Below are 19,384 nucleotides of genomic sequence, written 5' to 3'. Positions count from 1 at the left end.
TGTGACATTTGAAATTTTTTTAATTTTTTATGAGAAGCACATTTGAAAATTAATTTGTTTCGGTTTGAAACAACTTTATAAAAGGCAAGAATGCATGGCCACACATAGTAGCACAATAGACAATAGTCCACTTGAAGATTTGGGTGTCATAAAAAAATCCCACATGGGACATAGTAAATTGCAAAATAAGTAGTGAGTAACGCTAGGATTATAATTTTTGCCACAACTTATTCACGTGATGTGTGAGTGGTGGAGTTGTGGACCCACATAGACCCACCATTTTTACTCTATCACTCATAACTTGCGTTGTAGGCAAATTGTGGTGCAAAAGTTATAGTAAAAGTTGTGATTCTAGCATTTTCCATAAATAAATGGAATAAGCTATCCCGAAATGCACCTTTTCTTTTTTATTTATTTATTTTTATTTATTTTTTTTTATAAGATAGAAATTCTGCTCTAACCTAATCTAAGTGTATATGTGTGTGAAACTCTCTCTTGAAGACTTAAATCCCAGTTCTTACCTTTCACACCCTACAAACACTTATACTTATAGAGTGACCAATGCACAAAGGTTGTTCAGTGGCATCCCAAAACGCACTCTAACAATTCATTTGTTACATGAAAAGTATTTTCTTGAAAACATTTTTGGTGATTTTTAGTATATAGTATGGCAAAAAATACAAGTTAATGGACAATGTTTTACGTGATCAACCCAAAATAAGGCTAATGTAGCGGAAAGTGTTTTCCACTTTTTAAGATTAAAAAACGTTTTATGGAATGTCATATAGTCAGAATCACCATAAATAAACTTCATGTCAATGATAACTTCTATCTCTTCAATATATATAAAAAAGATAATTTAAAAAAGTTTATGTTTTCAAAAAATTATGTTATAACTTTAGAAGAAGTCAACATAAAAAAAAAAAAAAAATTACTTATATATATAGAGAGAGTAATTATGATTATAGTGAATACCATACCATATCTTACAAGTATCGTAAAAGAATCGCTATATATCTATGGAAGTACTAAGTTAACTTTTTTGTTTTTTGTTTTTAGAATCAAAAGTAGCTTTTTTATTTATTTTTTTGAGAATGAGTATTAACTTAGTTGTTGTATTGAGACGATTTAGAAAAGTCTGAAGATGCTTTGGTTTTCAAGAGAAAAAAAAAATTTTGGCTTACATTGAATACTTTTTTAATTGAAATTTCCTTTTGTTTTAATAAGAAACTGCCACATTACCTAGTAATTAAATTAAATATGGAGATTAAAACCCACTACCACTTTCCATTATTATTAAAACAAAAGAAGGTGTTCAGTTAAAAAAAATATTGACGGTAAGCCAAACTTAAAAAAAAAAAAAAATTCATCTCAAAAAATAAATATAAAAGAGAAAAAAAAAACTTCTATTTTGAAGTTAACAAAAAAAAAAAAAAAATCAAATAATATAATAGCACAAAAAGTTGTAGTGAACACATTTTCAGAGGTTGTTATAAAAGACCAATTCTTGAAACAATAGAAAACGGGAAAAATGATTCTTTCATATCTGTCTTTCTTTTGAATTTCAAGTAAAAATCAGAACATCTTTTAAAAATAAACTTATAGATTTTTTTCAATCCTTAGAAACACTTGAGTGATGGCTTAGGCCTCGTTTGGGAGGAGGGAATGGAATGGAATGGAAAAGAATAAAAAGAATAATTTTAGAATATTCTTCCCTTCCCCTTGTTTGGGAGTTTTAATGGAGGGAATGGAAAGTCCATTCCCTTGTTTGGGAGTTTAAGTAGAAGGGAATGGAATGAGTAGGAGGGAACACTCATTCCTCTCTATTCCCTTAAAACCTCAAATTTTCATTCCCCCCGAAATTGGGAGGAATGGGAGGGAATGGAATTAGATTTAATGATTTTTTTACTAAAACTCCCAAAATACCCCTGTATATTCAATTATTTATTTTAAAATAAGGGTCTAATAGTAATATTGTTATAAAATGAATCCATTCCATTCCCTCCATGTTGCTCCCAAACAAAATTACTTACATTCCATTCCTTTCCATTCCTTCATTTTAAAACATCCAATCAAGATTACTTAATTCCATTACATTCCATTCTTTTCCATTCCTTTCTCTTGCTTAAATACATTCCATTCCATTCCGTTCCTTTCCATTCCCTTATGATCATTTTATTCCATTCCATTCCCTTCCCTTATGAACTCCCAAACGGAGCCTTAATGGCCTTAAACGACATATCATAAACTCATAAATTTCAAATTTTATCCACCATTTTGGTTGTTGTTGTTGTTGTTGCATTTTTTTTATAACAATTTTGGGTGTTTGAATGTTTTATATGTAGGAAGTGTTCTTTATACATTAAAAAACTACAAAAACAAATTTGGAAAAAAGAAAAGAAAAGAATTTGTGATGTTTGGGGAACAAATTATAATAGAAGGCAAGAATACATGGCCACATATGGCATATAGCCCAATAGACAACAGTCCACACTTGTAGATTTGTGTGTCCAAAACCAAAATAAAATTTTCCCCACATAATTGGGACTATAAAGTAAAAAAAAAAAATTGCCTTGACAAAGCCAAAAAAGGCAAGGGGTGAGAGGAGGGAAGAAGGGTCAGAAAGAGAGAGAGAGAGAGAGAGAAAGAGAGGGAGGAGGGGAAAAAACAACAATTATGAACCCTCACAAATCTGTGGAAGAGTCTTCATAAAACTCTCACAACAACAACAACACCACCACAAAAAAAGAGATTTGGGGGTTTTTCTTTCTTCCTATCTTACCCACCACTTCTCTCAATACTCCTTCCCCCATTTCTCTTCTTATTTATTTTCACAACAAAAACCAAATTATCATATCATATCATCATAGATAGAGAGCAGAGCGATGCGATTGTGTTGGTGGTTTTGGCAGCGGGAGAGTTGTGTTGCCAAAACGACGCCGCCGTCCGATGCTTCTTCACCGGAAGCGGAAGCGGAATCGGAATCAAGACGAGGACGACGAGGTCTTTGATGGCCTTGCAATTGCAGATGAATTGGCAGCCGAGTTTGCTCAGTCAGAAGCGGCGTACCGGTCCTCCGTTAGGGCTCAAAAACCTCGGCAATTCTTGCTACCTCAACAGCGTTCTTCAGTGCCTTACTTACACTCCTCCTCTCGCCAATTTCTGCCTCAAACTCCAACACTCCTCTCTCTGTACATAAATTCAATCGCCACTCGAATTTTTCGCAATTCAATTTTCTGTGTTTTTTTTCTTTTTCCTTTTAGCTAATTGGTTTTGGTTTTCCGTGTTGCAGGCGAGCGAGGCGGAGAGTGTCCGTTCTGCATACTGGAGAAACGGATAGCGCGGTCGTTGAGCGTGGATCTCGCGCTAGAGGCGCCTTTGAAGCTGCAGACTCGTTTGAGGATTTTCGCCGAGCACTTCAAGTGCGGGCGCCAGGAGGACGCGCACGAGTTCCTTCGTTACGTGATTGATGCTTGCCACAACACTTGCCTTCGGCTCAAGAAGTTGCAGCAGCAAAGGCGGTACAATAATGGCTGCAAGGGAGGTGAGAATGTTAGTAATGGTAGTAGTAATGGTTGTAGTAATAGCAGTAGTGGTGGTAGTTCGGTGGTGAAGGAGATTTTTGGAGGTGCGCTGCAGAGCCAGGTGAAGTGTCTTTCTTGTGGTAATGAGTCGAATAAGGTGGACGAGATAATGGATATTAGTCTTGATGTTTTGCTTAGTAATTCGCTTAAAGACGCTTTTCAAAAGTTCTTTCAGTCCGAAGTTTTGGATGGAAACAATAAGTACAAGTGTGATAAGTAAGTTCTTGTTGTTATTTTGTTGAATTCCTTGTTATTCAAGTGGTTATTGTCGTGTTTTTAATTGAGGAAATCATGGTTGTTTTAGTTGTAAGAAATTGGTGGCGGCAAGGAAGCAAATGTCAATACGTCAAGCGCCCAATGTCCTTGTGATCCAGCTCAAGGTGTTATTATTTTGTAATTGTTGTTTAAGTTTGTAGTTTTGGTGTCGTTGGTTTCTAATTTAAGTGTTATTGTTGGCAGAGATTTGAGAGTGTATTCGGCGGGAAGATTGATAAGGCGATTGCATTTGAGGAAGTTTTGGTGCTTTCGAGTTTCATGTGTAAAGCAAGTCAGGTATATACCTAATAAAACTATGCAGGACATACAAAATATACATGCTTAATAATTAGATGTAAAGGTAGGGTAGGGAAAATGCCTCGTTTTACTTGACGGTCGCTTCTTCACTAGTTACAATAATAAGATAGAGAAACATGCTTAGAAATCCAATCTCTTAGTCTACCTCGATGTTCGATAGAGCAGTTGTACTCTTTCTTTCTGATTATAATTATAAATGCTTATTGCTCATAAAAGAAAATCATTATAAACCTAATTTCTATGGCATCGTTTCATATCTGGCTGAAATGATTGACATCCATGAATTACTCTTTGTTTTATTGGTAAGATGCACACACATTTAGTGGGTTTTAAACCTTTGATCTTTTCCTCCACCTATTCTTATGGGAGGAGGGGAGTGCCATGTGAGACGGAGCTCATTGGCATAAGTTACCCCTTGCTTCTCCTATTTTGTCCTAGAAATGTGAGACTTTGGCTTTTATATAACTGCTAGATTAACTGAAATCGAAAAGGAAATTAGCCAAGGTTACTGGTGAATTTATTTAGGGGAACGATTTTTGACAATATATCAGCAATTTACTTTTGATAGCTCCCTAGTTAGTTAAGATAATGTAGGACATGATGATAAGGCAAGTGTACTTTTATATCTTAGTATGACTTTTAGAAGTGTAACTAATCCTTCTAAACTTTTAGTTATGAGAATTGGTGAGCGATAGGATACATGACATGAGTGGCATCTTATTGTTCTATAGAACTTCTCAAAAGTAGTGCCAAAGGAGAGAGGTTTTGCTATGGAGAGAGATGCTTTATGGAGAAGAGTTGTGGATGCTAAATATGGTAGTATGTTTGGGGGGGGTGGGGGGGGTGTTGGTGTTCTAATGGTGTGCAGGGGACCTACAGCGTTTGCCTTCGGAAGAATATCCGGAAGGGATTGGACAGTTTTCATAGTCTTGTTGCTTTTAAGGTGGGGGATGGTGCCAATATCAAATTCTGGTTTGATACTTGGTGTGGGGGACTCCTTTAAAAGATGTCTTTCCAGAATTATTCGGTATTGCCAGTAATAAGGATTCTTCTGTGGCTGAGCTTTTATCTCCTCAGGGGATGGTTTCCATTGGAATGTTAATTTTGTTTGTCTGGTACAAGACTGGGGAATGGAGTTGGTGGTCACCTTTTTGGATTTGATTTATTCTGGCTTGGTGAGAGGGAACGGAGTGGATCAATTATGCTGGAAACCTTCTGCCAGTGGGGTTTTTGATGTTAAATCTTTTTATAAGGTTTTGTGTTCTTCCACCCATTCTTTTTTCCCTTGGAAACCTTGATGGAGGCTAAAGGTGCCAACAAAGTTTAGTTTCTTCATGTGGACAGCAGCTTTGGGGCATATTTTAACTACAGATAATTTGTGGAAACGCAGAGTAGTTGCATTGGATTGGTGTTGCATGTGCAAGAAGGATGGGGAGTCCATTGATCATTTATTGCTACTTTGTCATGTAGCTAGAGTTGTGGAATATGGTATTTTCTTTATTTGGGGTTCATTGGGTTATTCCATACCATGTTGTGGATCTTCTAGCAAGCTGGTCGTATAAATGTAGCAGATGCAAGTCCTTGGTGATTTGGAGTAAGATTCCTCATTGTATTATGTGGGGCACTTGGTGGGAGAGGAATGCTCGTACTTTTGAAGGATGTGAGAGATCAACTCATGATATGAAGTTGTTTTTTCTTTGAACTTTGCTAGAGTGGAAAAATGCTTTGGGTGTTTATACTTTTAATTCTTTGACAGATTTGTTAGATAGTTGTTCTTTCTTTGTTTTTATAGTTTTCACTGTTTTTCCTGTTCCTTAGTACACTGCCTGTGTGCTTTGGTTTTTGTTATTGTTTTCTTTTTCAATGAAGTTATATTACTTATCAATAAAATATAAAGGCTCGGGAATTGCATACTACGAATACATGGTCACTTGAGCTCTGGTCTATTTTTAGGACAATGCTTCTGCAGGGTTTGGCAAATCCCCATTTTTTGATAAGTAATGCAGTTTTATTAATACTTTGGCTTTCTTGTGCCTGTAAACACAGAAGTACTGCATGCGCTTTTTAAAAAAATTGGTTTGGAATTCTTCCAAGAATTATTTACCGATTAAGAGGAATTTATTTCTTTGATCTTCCCAAGAGGAATGAATAATACTTCATGTTCATGATGATGAACACAATGCATCATAAAAAAATACAAAAGTATCAAATGGAAAATCTAAGAGAAGCTTGTAACTCTAAAATGGAAGAACAGTGTGAAAACCCCAAACTTGTGACCAATCAAAAAGAGTACGTGTAAACAAAGAGATCCTATTATATTTGAATTTAAGAATTGATAAAGTAGATGGAAGCTTTTTGGATTTCATGATGCTAGAATATTATTCGGTATTGCCAGTAATAAGGAATCTTCTGTGGCTGAGCTTTTATCTTCCTCAGGGGAGGGTTTCCATTGGAATGTTAATTTTGTTCGTCCGGTACAAGACTGGGAATTGGAGTCGGTGGTCACCTTTTTGGATTTCATTTATTCTGGCTTGGTGAGAGGGAATGGAGTGGATCAATTATGCTGGAAACCTTCTGCCAGTGGGGTTTTTGATGTTAAATCTTTTTATAAGGTTTTGTGTTCTACCACCCATTCTTTTTTCCCTAGGATGCCTTTATGGAGGATAAAGGTGCCAACAAAGGTTAGTTTCTTCATGTGGACAGCAGCTTTGGGGCATATTTTAACTACAGATAATATGTGGAAACGCAGAGTAGTTGTGTTGGATTGGTGTTGTATGTGCAAGAAGGATGAGGATTCCATTGATCATTTATTGTTACATTGTCATGTAGCTAGAGTTGTGGAATATGGTATTTTCTTTATTTGGGGTTCATTGGGTTAGGCCATGCCATGTTGTGGATCTTCTAGCAAGCTGGTCATATAAATGTAGCAGATGTAAGTCCTTGGTGATTTGGAGTATGATTCCTCATTGTATTATGTGGGGTATTTGGTGGGAGAGGTATGCTCGTACTTTTAAAGGATGTGAGATATCAACTCATGATATGAAGTTTTTTCTTCAAACTTTGCTAGAGTGGAAAAATTCTTCAGGTGTTTTTACTTTTAATTCTTTGACAGATTTGTTAGATAGTTGTTCTTTCTTATTTTGATAGTTTTCACTTTTTTTTTTCTGTTCCTTAGCATGCTGCCTGTGTGCTTTGTTTTTTTGTATTTTTTTTTTCTTTTTTCAATGTAGTTATATTACTTATCAAAAAATTATGAAGGCTCGGGAATACTACGAATACATGGTCATGTGCGCTCTGGTCTATCTTTAGGACAATGCTTCTGCAGGGTTTGGCAAATAGCATTTCACCCCCCCAACCCTATTTTTTGATAAGTAATGCAGTTTTATTAATACTTCGGCTTTCTTGTGTTAAAACTTTGGTCTGTAAACACAAAAGTACTGCACGCGCTTTTTAAAAAAGAATGGGTTCGGAATTCTTTCAAGAATTATTTACCGAGGAAGAGGAGTTTATTTCTTTGATCTTCCCAAGAGGAATGAATAATACTCCATGTTCATGATGATGAACACAATGCATCATAAAGATTACAAAAGTATCAAATGGAAAATCTAAGAGAAGCTTGTAACTCTAAAATGGAAGAACAGTGTGTAAAACCCCAAACTTGGGACCAATCAAAAAGAGTACGTGTAAACAAAGAGATCCTATTATTTTTGATTTAAGAATTGACGAAGTAGATGAAACCTTTTTGGATTTCATGTGGTAGTGATGCAGGACGGCAGCTGAATCCTGCAATTTCTATCTCTATATTGGGGCATTGGGGCATTAGGGTGTAGAAAGGGGTAGGGTCAATTAGGGTTTCATGGTGGAGATTACCAGGAATAAAATTTAGGGTTTGATATGCTTGTAGGGATGTTTAGATATGGTTTATTTAATCTTTAGATTGATTGACATGGTAGAGAGAAAAAAAGAGATTAATGGGGGCAACTAGAAATTGAATGAGAAGGAAGCAGAAAAATTAGAGAGATGCGAAGGAAATAAAAAAGCTTTAACTTGTTAATTCTTGATAACTTGAAAGGATAACAAACTTATCCAAAAAAAAAAAAAAAAGAATTTGCCATCCTTTCAAATCTTAGAATTACAATCCTACTTATAATGCTGAACAAAAACTTAAAAGAAAAAAGCTCCAGCACTATGATTAAATCAATGCTGGCCCTAATCAAAAGTAGCTAAAAAGACACAAATAGCCTAAATAATAGTCAGCTACATGACCCATAAAAAAAAAAAAAGCTACATGACAGCCAATAAGCTATAGCTTTATTGACAGTTCCTTAATTTATTATGAGGTCATGGGTTCAAGATCCATTGACTGCCCCTTTTGAGCTTGGCCTGCACAAATATTGCTGAATCCTAATATAAATTTTGCATGGGAAGGCACAATGGAGTTCATTCTTGGACTTTATTGTGTCTTGTTAAGTGATCAACACAAGTGGGATTGTAGGGTGGTTATGTCCTTTGATAGTGTTATTCTGGTTTCTGTAGTTAGTAGTTTATATGAATTATTATTATTATTATTATTATTTTTTGTATTAGTCAACTCTGTCAAGTTCATAATAAAAATCAGAGTTATTGCTTTGCATACTGTTGTCTATAGATTGGAAGAAATTTTTCTGGTTTCTTGTGCTGATGCATCCTCTGCAATATAGTCCCACAGGACTGCTCAATGTTGACAATGGAGCCCAAAAACTTTATTTGTGGAATATAGCCCCATCGTGTTTGGTGTGGCAAATTAGGAGGGAAAGGACTAGGAGACTTTTGAGGGGCAAGGCCCATCTACAGAGAATAAAATCTCAATTTGTTGGGTCTTGATTCTATTGAATGTCATTGGATGGGAGTAGACCCTCCAATATGTATGATTTCATATGCATATTTTTTTCAATATCTCTGTAGGCAAACTCTTGGTTATATAACCGATAGACACCTTCTATTCCCTTTGTACCTTTGTGCAAATTTTAATTTATAAAATTGCATTTACTTAGAAAAATCGAGTCCTACAAGACTGCTTTTTGTATATACTTGTTCCGTTCCATATGCATGTGATGCATTCCTGAGTTTCCTCTATGGTATTGTTTACTTCTTTTTGGGTCTAATACAGGATCCACGACCAGAATATAAGCTCTTTGGTACTATTGTGCATTCCGGCTACTCGCAAGAATCTGGACACTATTATGCATATATAAAGGTCTTATATGCCTACTTTGCTCTCTTAAACATTAAATAAGTTATGAGAAAGCAGCTAAATAAGTCTTTGCTGATCTATATTCTTCTGTGTGTGCAGGATGCAATGGGTCGGTGGTACTGCTGCAATGATTCGTTTGTCTCAGTTTCAACGCTGCAGGAGGTCTTGTCGGAAAAGGTTTATATTCTTTTCTTCTCTCGTACAAATCAGAGGCCGGCATCTGCCAGCACTGCTCTTGCTTCAAATGGAATAAGGTCTCGTGATTGCAATGGCAGTGAGGCATTTAAAAGCCCAAAGGCTGCTCTCCCAACGAAATCAGTGCATCCAAAAGCATCTTTCGATCAATCTTTTCAGAAGGATGTCTCAACCATACCTAAAGGTGTTAAAGTACCTTCTAGCCCACGGATGAGATTTAACCTATCAAACTCTAATTCCAAAAGACCTCTTGCAAATGGTAATGGAAAACTTGATGCTCATAAGATTCTATCAATGGAAGCAAATGGGGATGTGAAAGCTTCAAATTCTATAGAGAAAAGTGAAAAAAATGTGGCAAATATGAACGGTTTTAACAAAACCAAAAATGTTGATGTTGCTGACAGTAAGAACAACAAAGGATTCACTTTAACCGTTGAAAATGGAATTAGTCAGAGGGGAGATATTAATTTAGTGAAACCAGATGTTGGTGAAGTTAATGGCACAATGAGCAGGGTGACAGTGAGAGGACCTGACCACCATGAATTGGGAACTTGTGCTGTCAATGGGCATGCTGAGATCTCAGGGTCTCAAAGAAAGTCAAAGGATGAGGGCTCTTGCATTTTGTTAGCACAGGATTCTCAATTCCAGGAAAAATTTGAAGAACTGAAAGAAGTGTATGTTATGCCCTTCTTATTCCTTTGTAAATTACTTATTGCTAATAACTTCTGTTCATCAAAGTCTGGTCAAGAATTACTTTGCTAAATATGTATTTCATATTCTCTTGGTTAGTTTATGAAGTAGGATCTTTAAGAATTCAGCACTTCAATAGATTTCTTGATAAGTTCTTGAAGGGCTTTTGTATATGAATTGTTGTTAAGGGTTTTAGGTTAGAAAAGAATGAATTTTGATGGCTGTTTGGTTCTGAAACATGGGATAGAGCTGAAAAAGATAAATAAACACTAGGCAATCACACCTAGGACTTCCTAAGCAATCATGTAGGTGAAGGCAATCCACCCTCAAAGCTTAAAATAAGCTGCTGGATTTTTGTTAGAATCAATTTCACTATGAATATTATTGACTACAATAAAGCCTTTATATAGGCTATTGTTAAATCCTTTCCTCGAAGTACTAGGACTCTAAATAGCCTATTCCTAGAATGACTAGGCTTATTAATAACAAACTAAAAGGACTTAGTAGCTTCTAAATCACCATGAATAAATTTTTTATGGTTTTCCTCCCCCCCCCCTCCCCCCCACCCCCCCCTTTTTTCTCCTTTTTTGAGTGTCCTTAATATTCTCCTTGTGTACTTAGGCCCTGGCCTTTTTTTATTTTATTTTATTTATTTAAATAAAGTGTGTTCCTACTGATCAAAAAAAAAACAAAAAAAAAAGAAGGAAAATGACTCAAAACATAAAACAAGACTCATGGGCCTTTGATGCAGATAAGGAAAGCCCATTCCAGATTTCTTGAAATTACCAAATTTCCCTTATTCTAGTAATTCTTAATTAAAACTAACCTGCAACTTTCTAACTTTAAAAACTGAATACTAAGACTCAATAATAACTAAAATAACCTATGAAAGGTGTCAAGAAAGTCCCACATCAAATCTAGACCACAGATTTTGATTCTTTTGGTGTTTAATCTTGTTCTTCCTTGAACTCTTTCTTATCTGCATGGACAACATCAGTTTACATCCATATTAATCCAAAGTTCCTATATTGTCAGACGTTTCACTCCTATCTTTCATCCAGTTCCGTTAGTAGAAAGTGTTGAGAGCTTTAGAGTTGGGTTGAGAATTATGAACTTGAATTATGTTGGAGCATTTAGTCAACGTATTAATGCTAGAAATGTATAAGAAGTGTTAGTTAGAATGAAGTTACTGATGAACCAGTTTATAAATTAGTTGTAGTCCAAATTGTATCTTTGGAGTTTGGACCTCCTAGGTCAATTACCTAGATAAGTTCTGACAATATTTTCAGGTCAGATGATTTCATATCTAATTTTGTGATATTTGTGGATGATTCACACTTGCATAGGTAAATACTCGTCTCATGGAATTGGGTCCATGACCTGACTATGCACCCCTTTTTTTTGGGGGACAGAGATTCCATATGGTTAGGGCCATTGACATTTTTTCCTTTTGTTTTATCGTTTCAGATTATCTCTAATTGTTATTTCTGTCCTTTAATCCTGCTTGGAAAATCTTGTGCGCACAATACCAGAATTTCCTCTGATTTTTAAAATGTATAGTACAATGTTTAGTAAAATGTTGTCTTCCTTTTTTTTTTTTTTTTTTTTTTATATTCCAGGCTCAATTTCATTCTTTTCCTTCTGTTAGGTTGCTCATGTTTGACTGTTGAATGTTTTTTGTTGTCTAACAGTGTCTTTTTTTTTTATTATTTAATTCATTTACCCTTTTTTTTTTTTTTTTTTTTTTTTAAATATTATTCTCTCTTAGTCTCAAGAAAGAAGCTTTTAGTCTCGAGAAAGAAGCTTTTTCAGTTTTGCGATCATGTGGTTGGTCAGATAAGGTTTTTAGTTTCATGAGTTCAAAGAAGAGGTTACGTGAAGAAGCTGGAAATGGTCCATCAAGTACTAGTGAATTCAAGTAAGTATCCTACAAATTTTTACACGTATAATGCATATTTAGGAACTTTTATTCTAGAGTCAAACTTCAAATACTTGCATTACTTGTAAAAACGTATCTGAATTCCTGTGTGGTCCTTTTTATTTTGTGAAGTGCAATACATTTCATTAGTAGGAAAGCTTCTGAGCATATTAAATTATGCGTACATACTACAGTTTATGGACCTTTATAAAAAATTTTGGTGTTAAGCTTATGGGTTCTGCTTCTATATGATGCGTATACGATGAAATAAGTCTTCTGGATTGTCAATGTGATCTTGTTGAACTTGTATATTTTATCTTTTCAAATGCACTATCTTTTGCAAAATTTTTTTTTTTTTTGATAAGTAAGAAGATAATATTATTAATAAGGGAAAAACATGAGAATACAAAAGTGTTCACAGTAGTGAACAAAAAAAGAAAAAAAAAAAAAGAAAAAAAGAAAAAAAAAACACAAGCAGCCACTAAGAAAGACTAATAGACGAAAGGAATTTCATAAGAGTAAAACAATTAGAGAGACCCCAACACCGAGACCAATCAAAGAGGGTCCGATGGCATAAATCTAATAATTGAACTACAGTTTTCCCCTTATCCTCAAAAGAACGCTGATTCCATTCAGTTCAAATAGTCCACATTAAACAGCCTGGAACCAAATTCCAAATATCGAAGCTATGCTTCCCAAGCCAATGGTACCAACAAAATAATAATTCCGCTACTGAACCTAACATTACCCAATCGATCCCAAACAGCCGAATCATATACGTCCACAAAGAATGAGTTATCGGACAAAAAAGTAATAGGTGATCCACAAATTTCGCATTAGAAAAGCACATACAACAACGATTTGCCAAAGGGCGACCACGAAGCATAAGGTTATCCAAGGTTAGAATCTGACCATGAGCAGCTATCCACATGAAAAATGCCACCCTTTTAGGAACCTTGACTTTCCAAATGCCCTTCCAAGGGAAAGTGGAATGAGCTGCATTTCGAATCTTATGATAAAAAGGCTGAATGTCAAACTTCCCACTACCATTAAGACCCCAACGAAGCCTGTCACACCCCTCACTCCTAGGAATTCGGGTTTGGATGAAATGAAGTAGGGAGTATGAAGCTGCAAACTCCCAATCATTGAAATCCCTAAAAAAGCTTAAACTCCACACTCTATTATTATCACCCACTGGAGGGCTTAACACTTCAAAAACATAAGCTTCTTTATTGGTAGAACACAAAAATAATTGGGGATAAAGAATTTTAAGAGGGACATCCCCAGTCCATTTATCATGCCAAAAAAGAATACGAGAACCATCCCCCACCACAAAAGACAAATGCTTTGCAAAACTTTCCCACCCTTCACTAATACTCTGCCATAAACCACAACCATGAGCCCTTCTACAAACTCTAGTGCACCAACCCCCTTTCCCCTCCCCATATTTCATGGCTATGACCCTCCGCCATAGATGAGTGATTTCATGGCCATACCTCTAAAGCCATTTCCCTAATAGGGCTTGATTAAAAGACGCCAAATTCCGAATTCCCAAACCACCTAACTCACGCGGTAAACAAACCTTTTCCCAAGCCACTAGTGGATATTTGAAATACTCAACTGAAGAACCCTACAAAAAATTCATCTGAATACATTCCAATCTAGTCACCACAGCTTTAGGGATAATAAAAAGGGAAAGGTAATAAGTCGGAAGACTTGAAAGGGTACTTTTCAACAAAGTGAGTCTACCACCCTTTGACAAGTAAAGCCACTTCCAGCCAGAAAGCTTCCTTTCCAACCTCTCAAGAATCGGATTCCAAATAGAGGCTGTTTTATACAAAGTACCCAGTGGCATGCCCAAGTAAATCATAGGCAAATTGCCCACCCTGCACTGAAGAATATTAGCCAAAGTTTGAATGTTGCTCACCTCCCCAATAGGGACAATTTCACTTTTCTCCACATTCACCTTCAAACCAGTAAAAGCTTGAAAACAAGTCAAAACCAGCCTAATGGAGAAGATCTGCTCTCTAGAAGCATCGCAAAAAAGAATGGTATCATCAGCAAATAATAAGTGAGAAATACGAATACTAGTAGAATCATGGGATGGGATGGTCCTTTGAAGTTTTGTACTTTGGAAGTTTAGACTTACAGCAAGGGATTTTGCTTCAACTGATGTACCATATATACCTCAATTCTTATAAAAAACTATATATACTGCAATCCAATAATAAACTCTTGAACTGATTATGTTTTCTAGTGGCAAAATCTTCTATGTTATGTATGACTGCAATATTTGTTTGAGATATGGTGCGTTCACTGTACCTTTGTTCCCTACAGAAAAAAACACGAAAATTGTTATTTGCTAGTCAGTAGAGTGTTTTTTTGGTTAATTTCTTTTTGTCATAAGGATGATATTTACTTCTTTATTTTTTTTTGGGTGGGGGAGGGGTGTTGGTCACGTGTGTTCCTTTTTAGAATTAATTTTAAATTAGAATATTTATTTAATTTAATTTGGCTTTTTTTTTTTTGGGTAGTCGTATGTATAATAAAGTTTAGTTTTTTTTGTACATTTTTATTTTTTTGGCTACTTCATTTTTCTAATGAAGTAATCTTCTCTTAATACAATTTTTCTTACCTATCAAAAAAAGAAAAAAAGAAAAAAAAGGGACAGCTAGTACTTACTTCTTCTTAATTTTCTTCATGGCATATGCTCAATCCAATCTTTTCTTCATTTTTTTCCCAAGGGTTTCCATGCTTCCATATGTTTTTTCCCAATGTCTTTTGTTCTTGTTTTAGTCAATTAAAACTAGATGCAAGGATATATAACATGTAGTGAACAGAACTACCATATGCTTATTATATCAAGTTAAGAGTACTCTCCCTGCTTACCTCTAGGGGAAAAATTTGTTAAAATTGTTTCCTGTCTTAGTACCCTTGTCATACTTGTCTTCTTTTCACTCATCTTTTCATTAACTTGCACATTATCCTTTGTCGATATTCTCCTATACTTGTTTGCCTTGAAGTCTGCATAGGCAACTTCTTTGGACTTTCAGCTAGACAGATTCTTCTCTTCTTTTTTTGTGTCCTCTAACTTTCAAATAGACCGTTCTTTTGAATTTTCAGCCTAAAAAAAATTCCTTTTTTTTTTCTTTGCCGTGCCCTAAACTTTGCCGAGACTACCCTTTTGGTTTTTTGACCTAGGGGCTTTTTTTGATTCTCTTATCAGCAAAACATAATAAGGTATGCTGTTTTTTTTCTTTTTTTTTGATAAGTAAAGGAAATTTTATTCAAGAACTTAATAATGAGTCACCCGAGTATACAGGAAGTATACAGCTGGGGACCAACATAATCAAATACATAAATTACAAGCATCCATCAACTCATAGACTGAAGAAATAGAATGACTTCCTATGATAGACATCCAGTCCGATAGAGTTTTAAAGAAGAAAAGTTTTAAATCAGCTATAGTCCTTTGAGAATCTTCAAAACACCGGTTGTTTCTCTCCCGCCAAATGCACCATATCAAACAATGAGGGACAGCCATCCAAATAACACCATTACGATGATGACCAAAATTTCCTTGCCAACAAGCAAGGAGCTCAACTACAGTGTTTGGCATCGCCCATTGTATACCAAACAAGGTGAACACCATAGACCACAACTCATAAACATAGGACAATGTAGTAATAGATGGTCTACCGATTCTCCAGTGTTTTTGCACATATAACACCAATCTAGAATCAACACCTTCTTCTTACGTAAATTATCAATAGTCAAGATTGTTCCTAAAGCTGCAGTCCAAACAAAAAATGCAACTCTGGAAGGTATGCTGTTTTTTTGGTTTGTTTGTAGATGTTTCTATTTCCAATCTGTTCATCATTGTGAACATGATGTACTTCTTTTGATGAAAATATCTATTACCAATAAAAAAAAAAAAAAAAAAAGGTATGCTGTTTTTTTTTTTGATTAGGTGACACCCAGATTTGAACTTAGGAAAAAAGGATTTGCAGTCTCTCACCTTACTTCTCCTCCATGTCGCCAAAATCATAGAAAAAATGTATTAAAATATTCCATCTTTATTATTTCCCAAATGTCAGAAGTGAAGGATTATTATAAGGCTTTGTGAAATGGGGGTGACAATTTTTTTTTTTTTTTGATAAGTAAAATGGGGGTGACAAAATTTCCATGAAGTATGTGATGAGTCAAACTTCCACCATGAGATACCTTCTTTGGGTGGACAGTTGCGTGACCTGAGTTGCCATAAACCATCCAATTACCTCGTGCATGACCTGAGTCTCATGGTCTCTTGCCGCCTGTAGGACTAGATTTCTAATAACTTTGGATACTGCCACTTTGTTCTGCTTGTTGCAGGATACTTTGCCGGAATAGCTCACACTAGCCATTGCTAGGTTGAGCTGTCGAGCCTCTTCCCTCGTCAAAAATTGCTATGAAAGACCCTTTTTAAATTGACTTCCATTAATAAATGATACTGTTTGACTGAGTGGAAAATTTGGGGGTGGTGATTCGAATTTCAGGAGGCATTGTTTTGTGGAAGACTCAAAAGTGGATTTGGAGATTTGAAGGGGCAGTAAGTGATAAATTCAAGGCATCTTGGCCTGCATAGTAGAGGTCTATTTCATATCATGTGGCCTGGCCCACAAAGTTACTACTGTGGTCTACCCTTTGGTGTTAACACAGTACAAGGCCCATCTGGTTTAGCTGGGTCAGTGCAAGTCTACTGCCCAAGTCCATTTTTTGTTTCAATTCTTATTGAAATTTATTATTCTAGTGAACTATGGTCATCAAGAACCTTGGATTTTCAACATTTGGGTTAAATGAGATGGACTAATTCTTTGAACAAGTAGGGTTAGTAGATAACAAGAAAGTCGGATTTGCAAATATGAAGCTAATGGGTAGAACCTTGAGTTTCAGACGAATTTTATGATGTGATCGAACATAAGGGTTTTTTATTCTTAGTGCTCTCAAAGGTGATTCCAGTATTAAAGCATGTTTCCAGTCTTAGGATTTTTATCCTTCAGCATTTCAAAGCTCAAGGTTGATTTTTCTCCAACTAGGGGAGAATGATGCGTGAAGTGCGAATAAATATTTACTTTAATTTGGTTTTATTAATTTTGGAAGTCAATTGTATTTTTTTTATTGGCCAATTATATTTTTATTAGGTTATTATGATTTTTTATTTAATTTCCTAGAGAGTCTAGGTTTTTTTTTTTTTTTTTTTTTTTTTTTTTTTTTTTTTTTCCAATAATTGGAATTTCCCAAGTCAATTAGAACTAGGGTTTCCTATGTCAATTAAAATTAGAGTTTGGTTTTTAGTAGTCTATATAAGCATAGTATTGTACTTCTGTGGAGACCAGTATAAAAAGTTTGATAATCAATAAAATTTCTGTGTAATTTTCCAATGGTTTAATGCTTACTCCAGTCAACCCTATGTGCTGGCTGTTAGAAGTTTATTCTTTATTGCTTGGTGCAGGCTCCTAGGTTGCCTATCTTTTATTTTCTTTCTTTAATTTTCTTGTTACATTGTTTTGGTTTTGTCCTGTGTCACTTACATGATTGGGGCAATATCTCAAGCTCAACTACATTGACAGATTTCTTAGACTTTTTGGACCATCTGAATTTTATTATTTTTCTTTTCATTTAGTGAATTTTAGTTTTTTTAAGGCTCAAAAAATGTTTTGTTAAAGTACTAGAAATCATTAGGTGCTTTCAGGTCATTGGCCACAGTTTTGCTTGATTTGGGTTTTTTTTTTTTTGTTAGGTTCGCTTATGCTTGAGGGGTTTTACCTCTTGTTGTTTTCCTTTCTCTTCTCTATATATTTTATACCTTTTGTGCTCAACATCTCTTGAAGTTCACATCAGCACTTTCACCACTTAAAACGCAAAAAAAGAGAGTTTGGTTTATGTTCTAGATATGCTATTTAAAAGTGATTACTTTTACAATTTTAATGCTATTTGGCTAATGAGGATTATTACGTCCCATTAAACAGGTGGCATTTTATGTATTGGGTGTATTCTACATCACTTTCACATGCATGTAAATCCATTTCTATGGTTTGCTAGATACATGTGAGAGTGTTGCATACACCCATTGCATAAGATACTTTCAGCATCGTCTGTCTGCTCTCTCTCTCTCTCTTTTATTTATTTATTTTTTCTGAAGTTATTTTTCCTTTGTTAAAAGTTCATGACTCATCTGGATGTTCGTTTAACAGGAAGTTGTTAATTGCGGATGCCAGACCAACCTTTACTTCACAGATACCAGAGTCATTAAAAGAGGACTTAATTGAACAATTGAGATCAATTTGCGAAGGAAAAAAAGCATTTTCTCGGACCTTGATAAACTGAACATGGTATGCAAGGAACTTTACCTTTTATCTTAGAAATTTTCAGAGGCATATATCAAAATTTGGTTGATGGCATGATAATTATATCTTCGATAATATTTGCAGGCTTATGATGTAGCCACAAATGGAGCTTGGTGTATTAATCTGTATTACTAATTGAGGTATTAATGACGGGGATATCCTCTAGAAAACAAAAGAGGGTATGTTGTACAGTCTCTCTGAGCAAGTTCTCGCTAGAGCAGGAGGTTGTTATCTTTTCATTCATTCATTCCTTTGCCAATGGTGACATTCTGTGGGTGTGCTATCAGTCGAATTAGGAAGAAAGGGCTGATTTCTCATTTCAGATCTTGCCGAAAGTTTTGTTTGTCCCTTGAGGCTGTGCAGTTGATTATGGTAGAGAGAGAAACAAAAATTTTACTCGTATTGTACAATATCCTTTTTGGCTCTATCTCCAGCATTTAATCTACGTTCTATATGGATGCATTACAATTTTTCCATTAAGTGGCAATATAGTTTAGTCATGGATATATGTTATATACACTGTGTCCATTTACTATGAAATGGTTTCCCACCTATTGATTTCCCTCACACCCCAAAAGGGAAAAGACAACCGTCTTGCACCTTGCCTTTCTCCCTGAAAATTTGATGGAGTTTATTTGTAGGTTGTTTATCACAAAGACGAAGAGTCTATCTTAATATGGATGTGTGTACTGTATTTTTGCATGTATTTGTGGTCTGGTAAGTTGGTAACTGCTGGATAATGTACGTGTATACAGACATGCGTAGATACTTTTCCAACTATGCTATGTGGTGATTGGTTAAAATG

General features: G+C 35.3%; 1 protein-coding gene across 1 annotated transcript; it reads left to right on the top strand.

Annotated features, from left to right (window-relative positions):
• Positions 1-2,579: 2,579 nt before the first annotated feature.
• LOC126720836 (ubiquitin carboxyl-terminal hydrolase 25) lies at positions 2,580-19,092 on the top strand. Its single transcript, XM_050423649.1, has 9 exons — positions 2,580-3,191; positions 3,293-3,800; positions 3,889-3,964; positions 4,044-4,136; positions 9,307-9,393; positions 9,490-10,259; positions 12,044-12,193; positions 18,427-18,564; positions 18,664-19,092. The coding sequence occupies exons 1-8, from the start codon at positions 3,011-3,013 to the stop codon at positions 18,557-18,559; spliced, it is 1,998 nt and encodes a 665-aa protein (XP_050279606.1). The 5' UTR covers positions 2,580-3,010; the 3' UTR covers positions 18,560-18,564; positions 18,664-19,092.
• Positions 19,093-19,384: the final 292 nt, after the last annotated feature.

This window comes from Quercus robur, chromosome 4, assembly GCF_932294415.1.
Source record: "Quercus robur chromosome 4, dhQueRobu3.1, whole genome shotgun sequence".
NCBI classification, from domain to species: domain Eukaryota; kingdom Viridiplantae; phylum Streptophyta; class Magnoliopsida; order Fagales; family Fagaceae; genus Quercus; species Quercus robur.
This window is presented reverse-complemented; position numbering and strand designations above follow the sequence as displayed.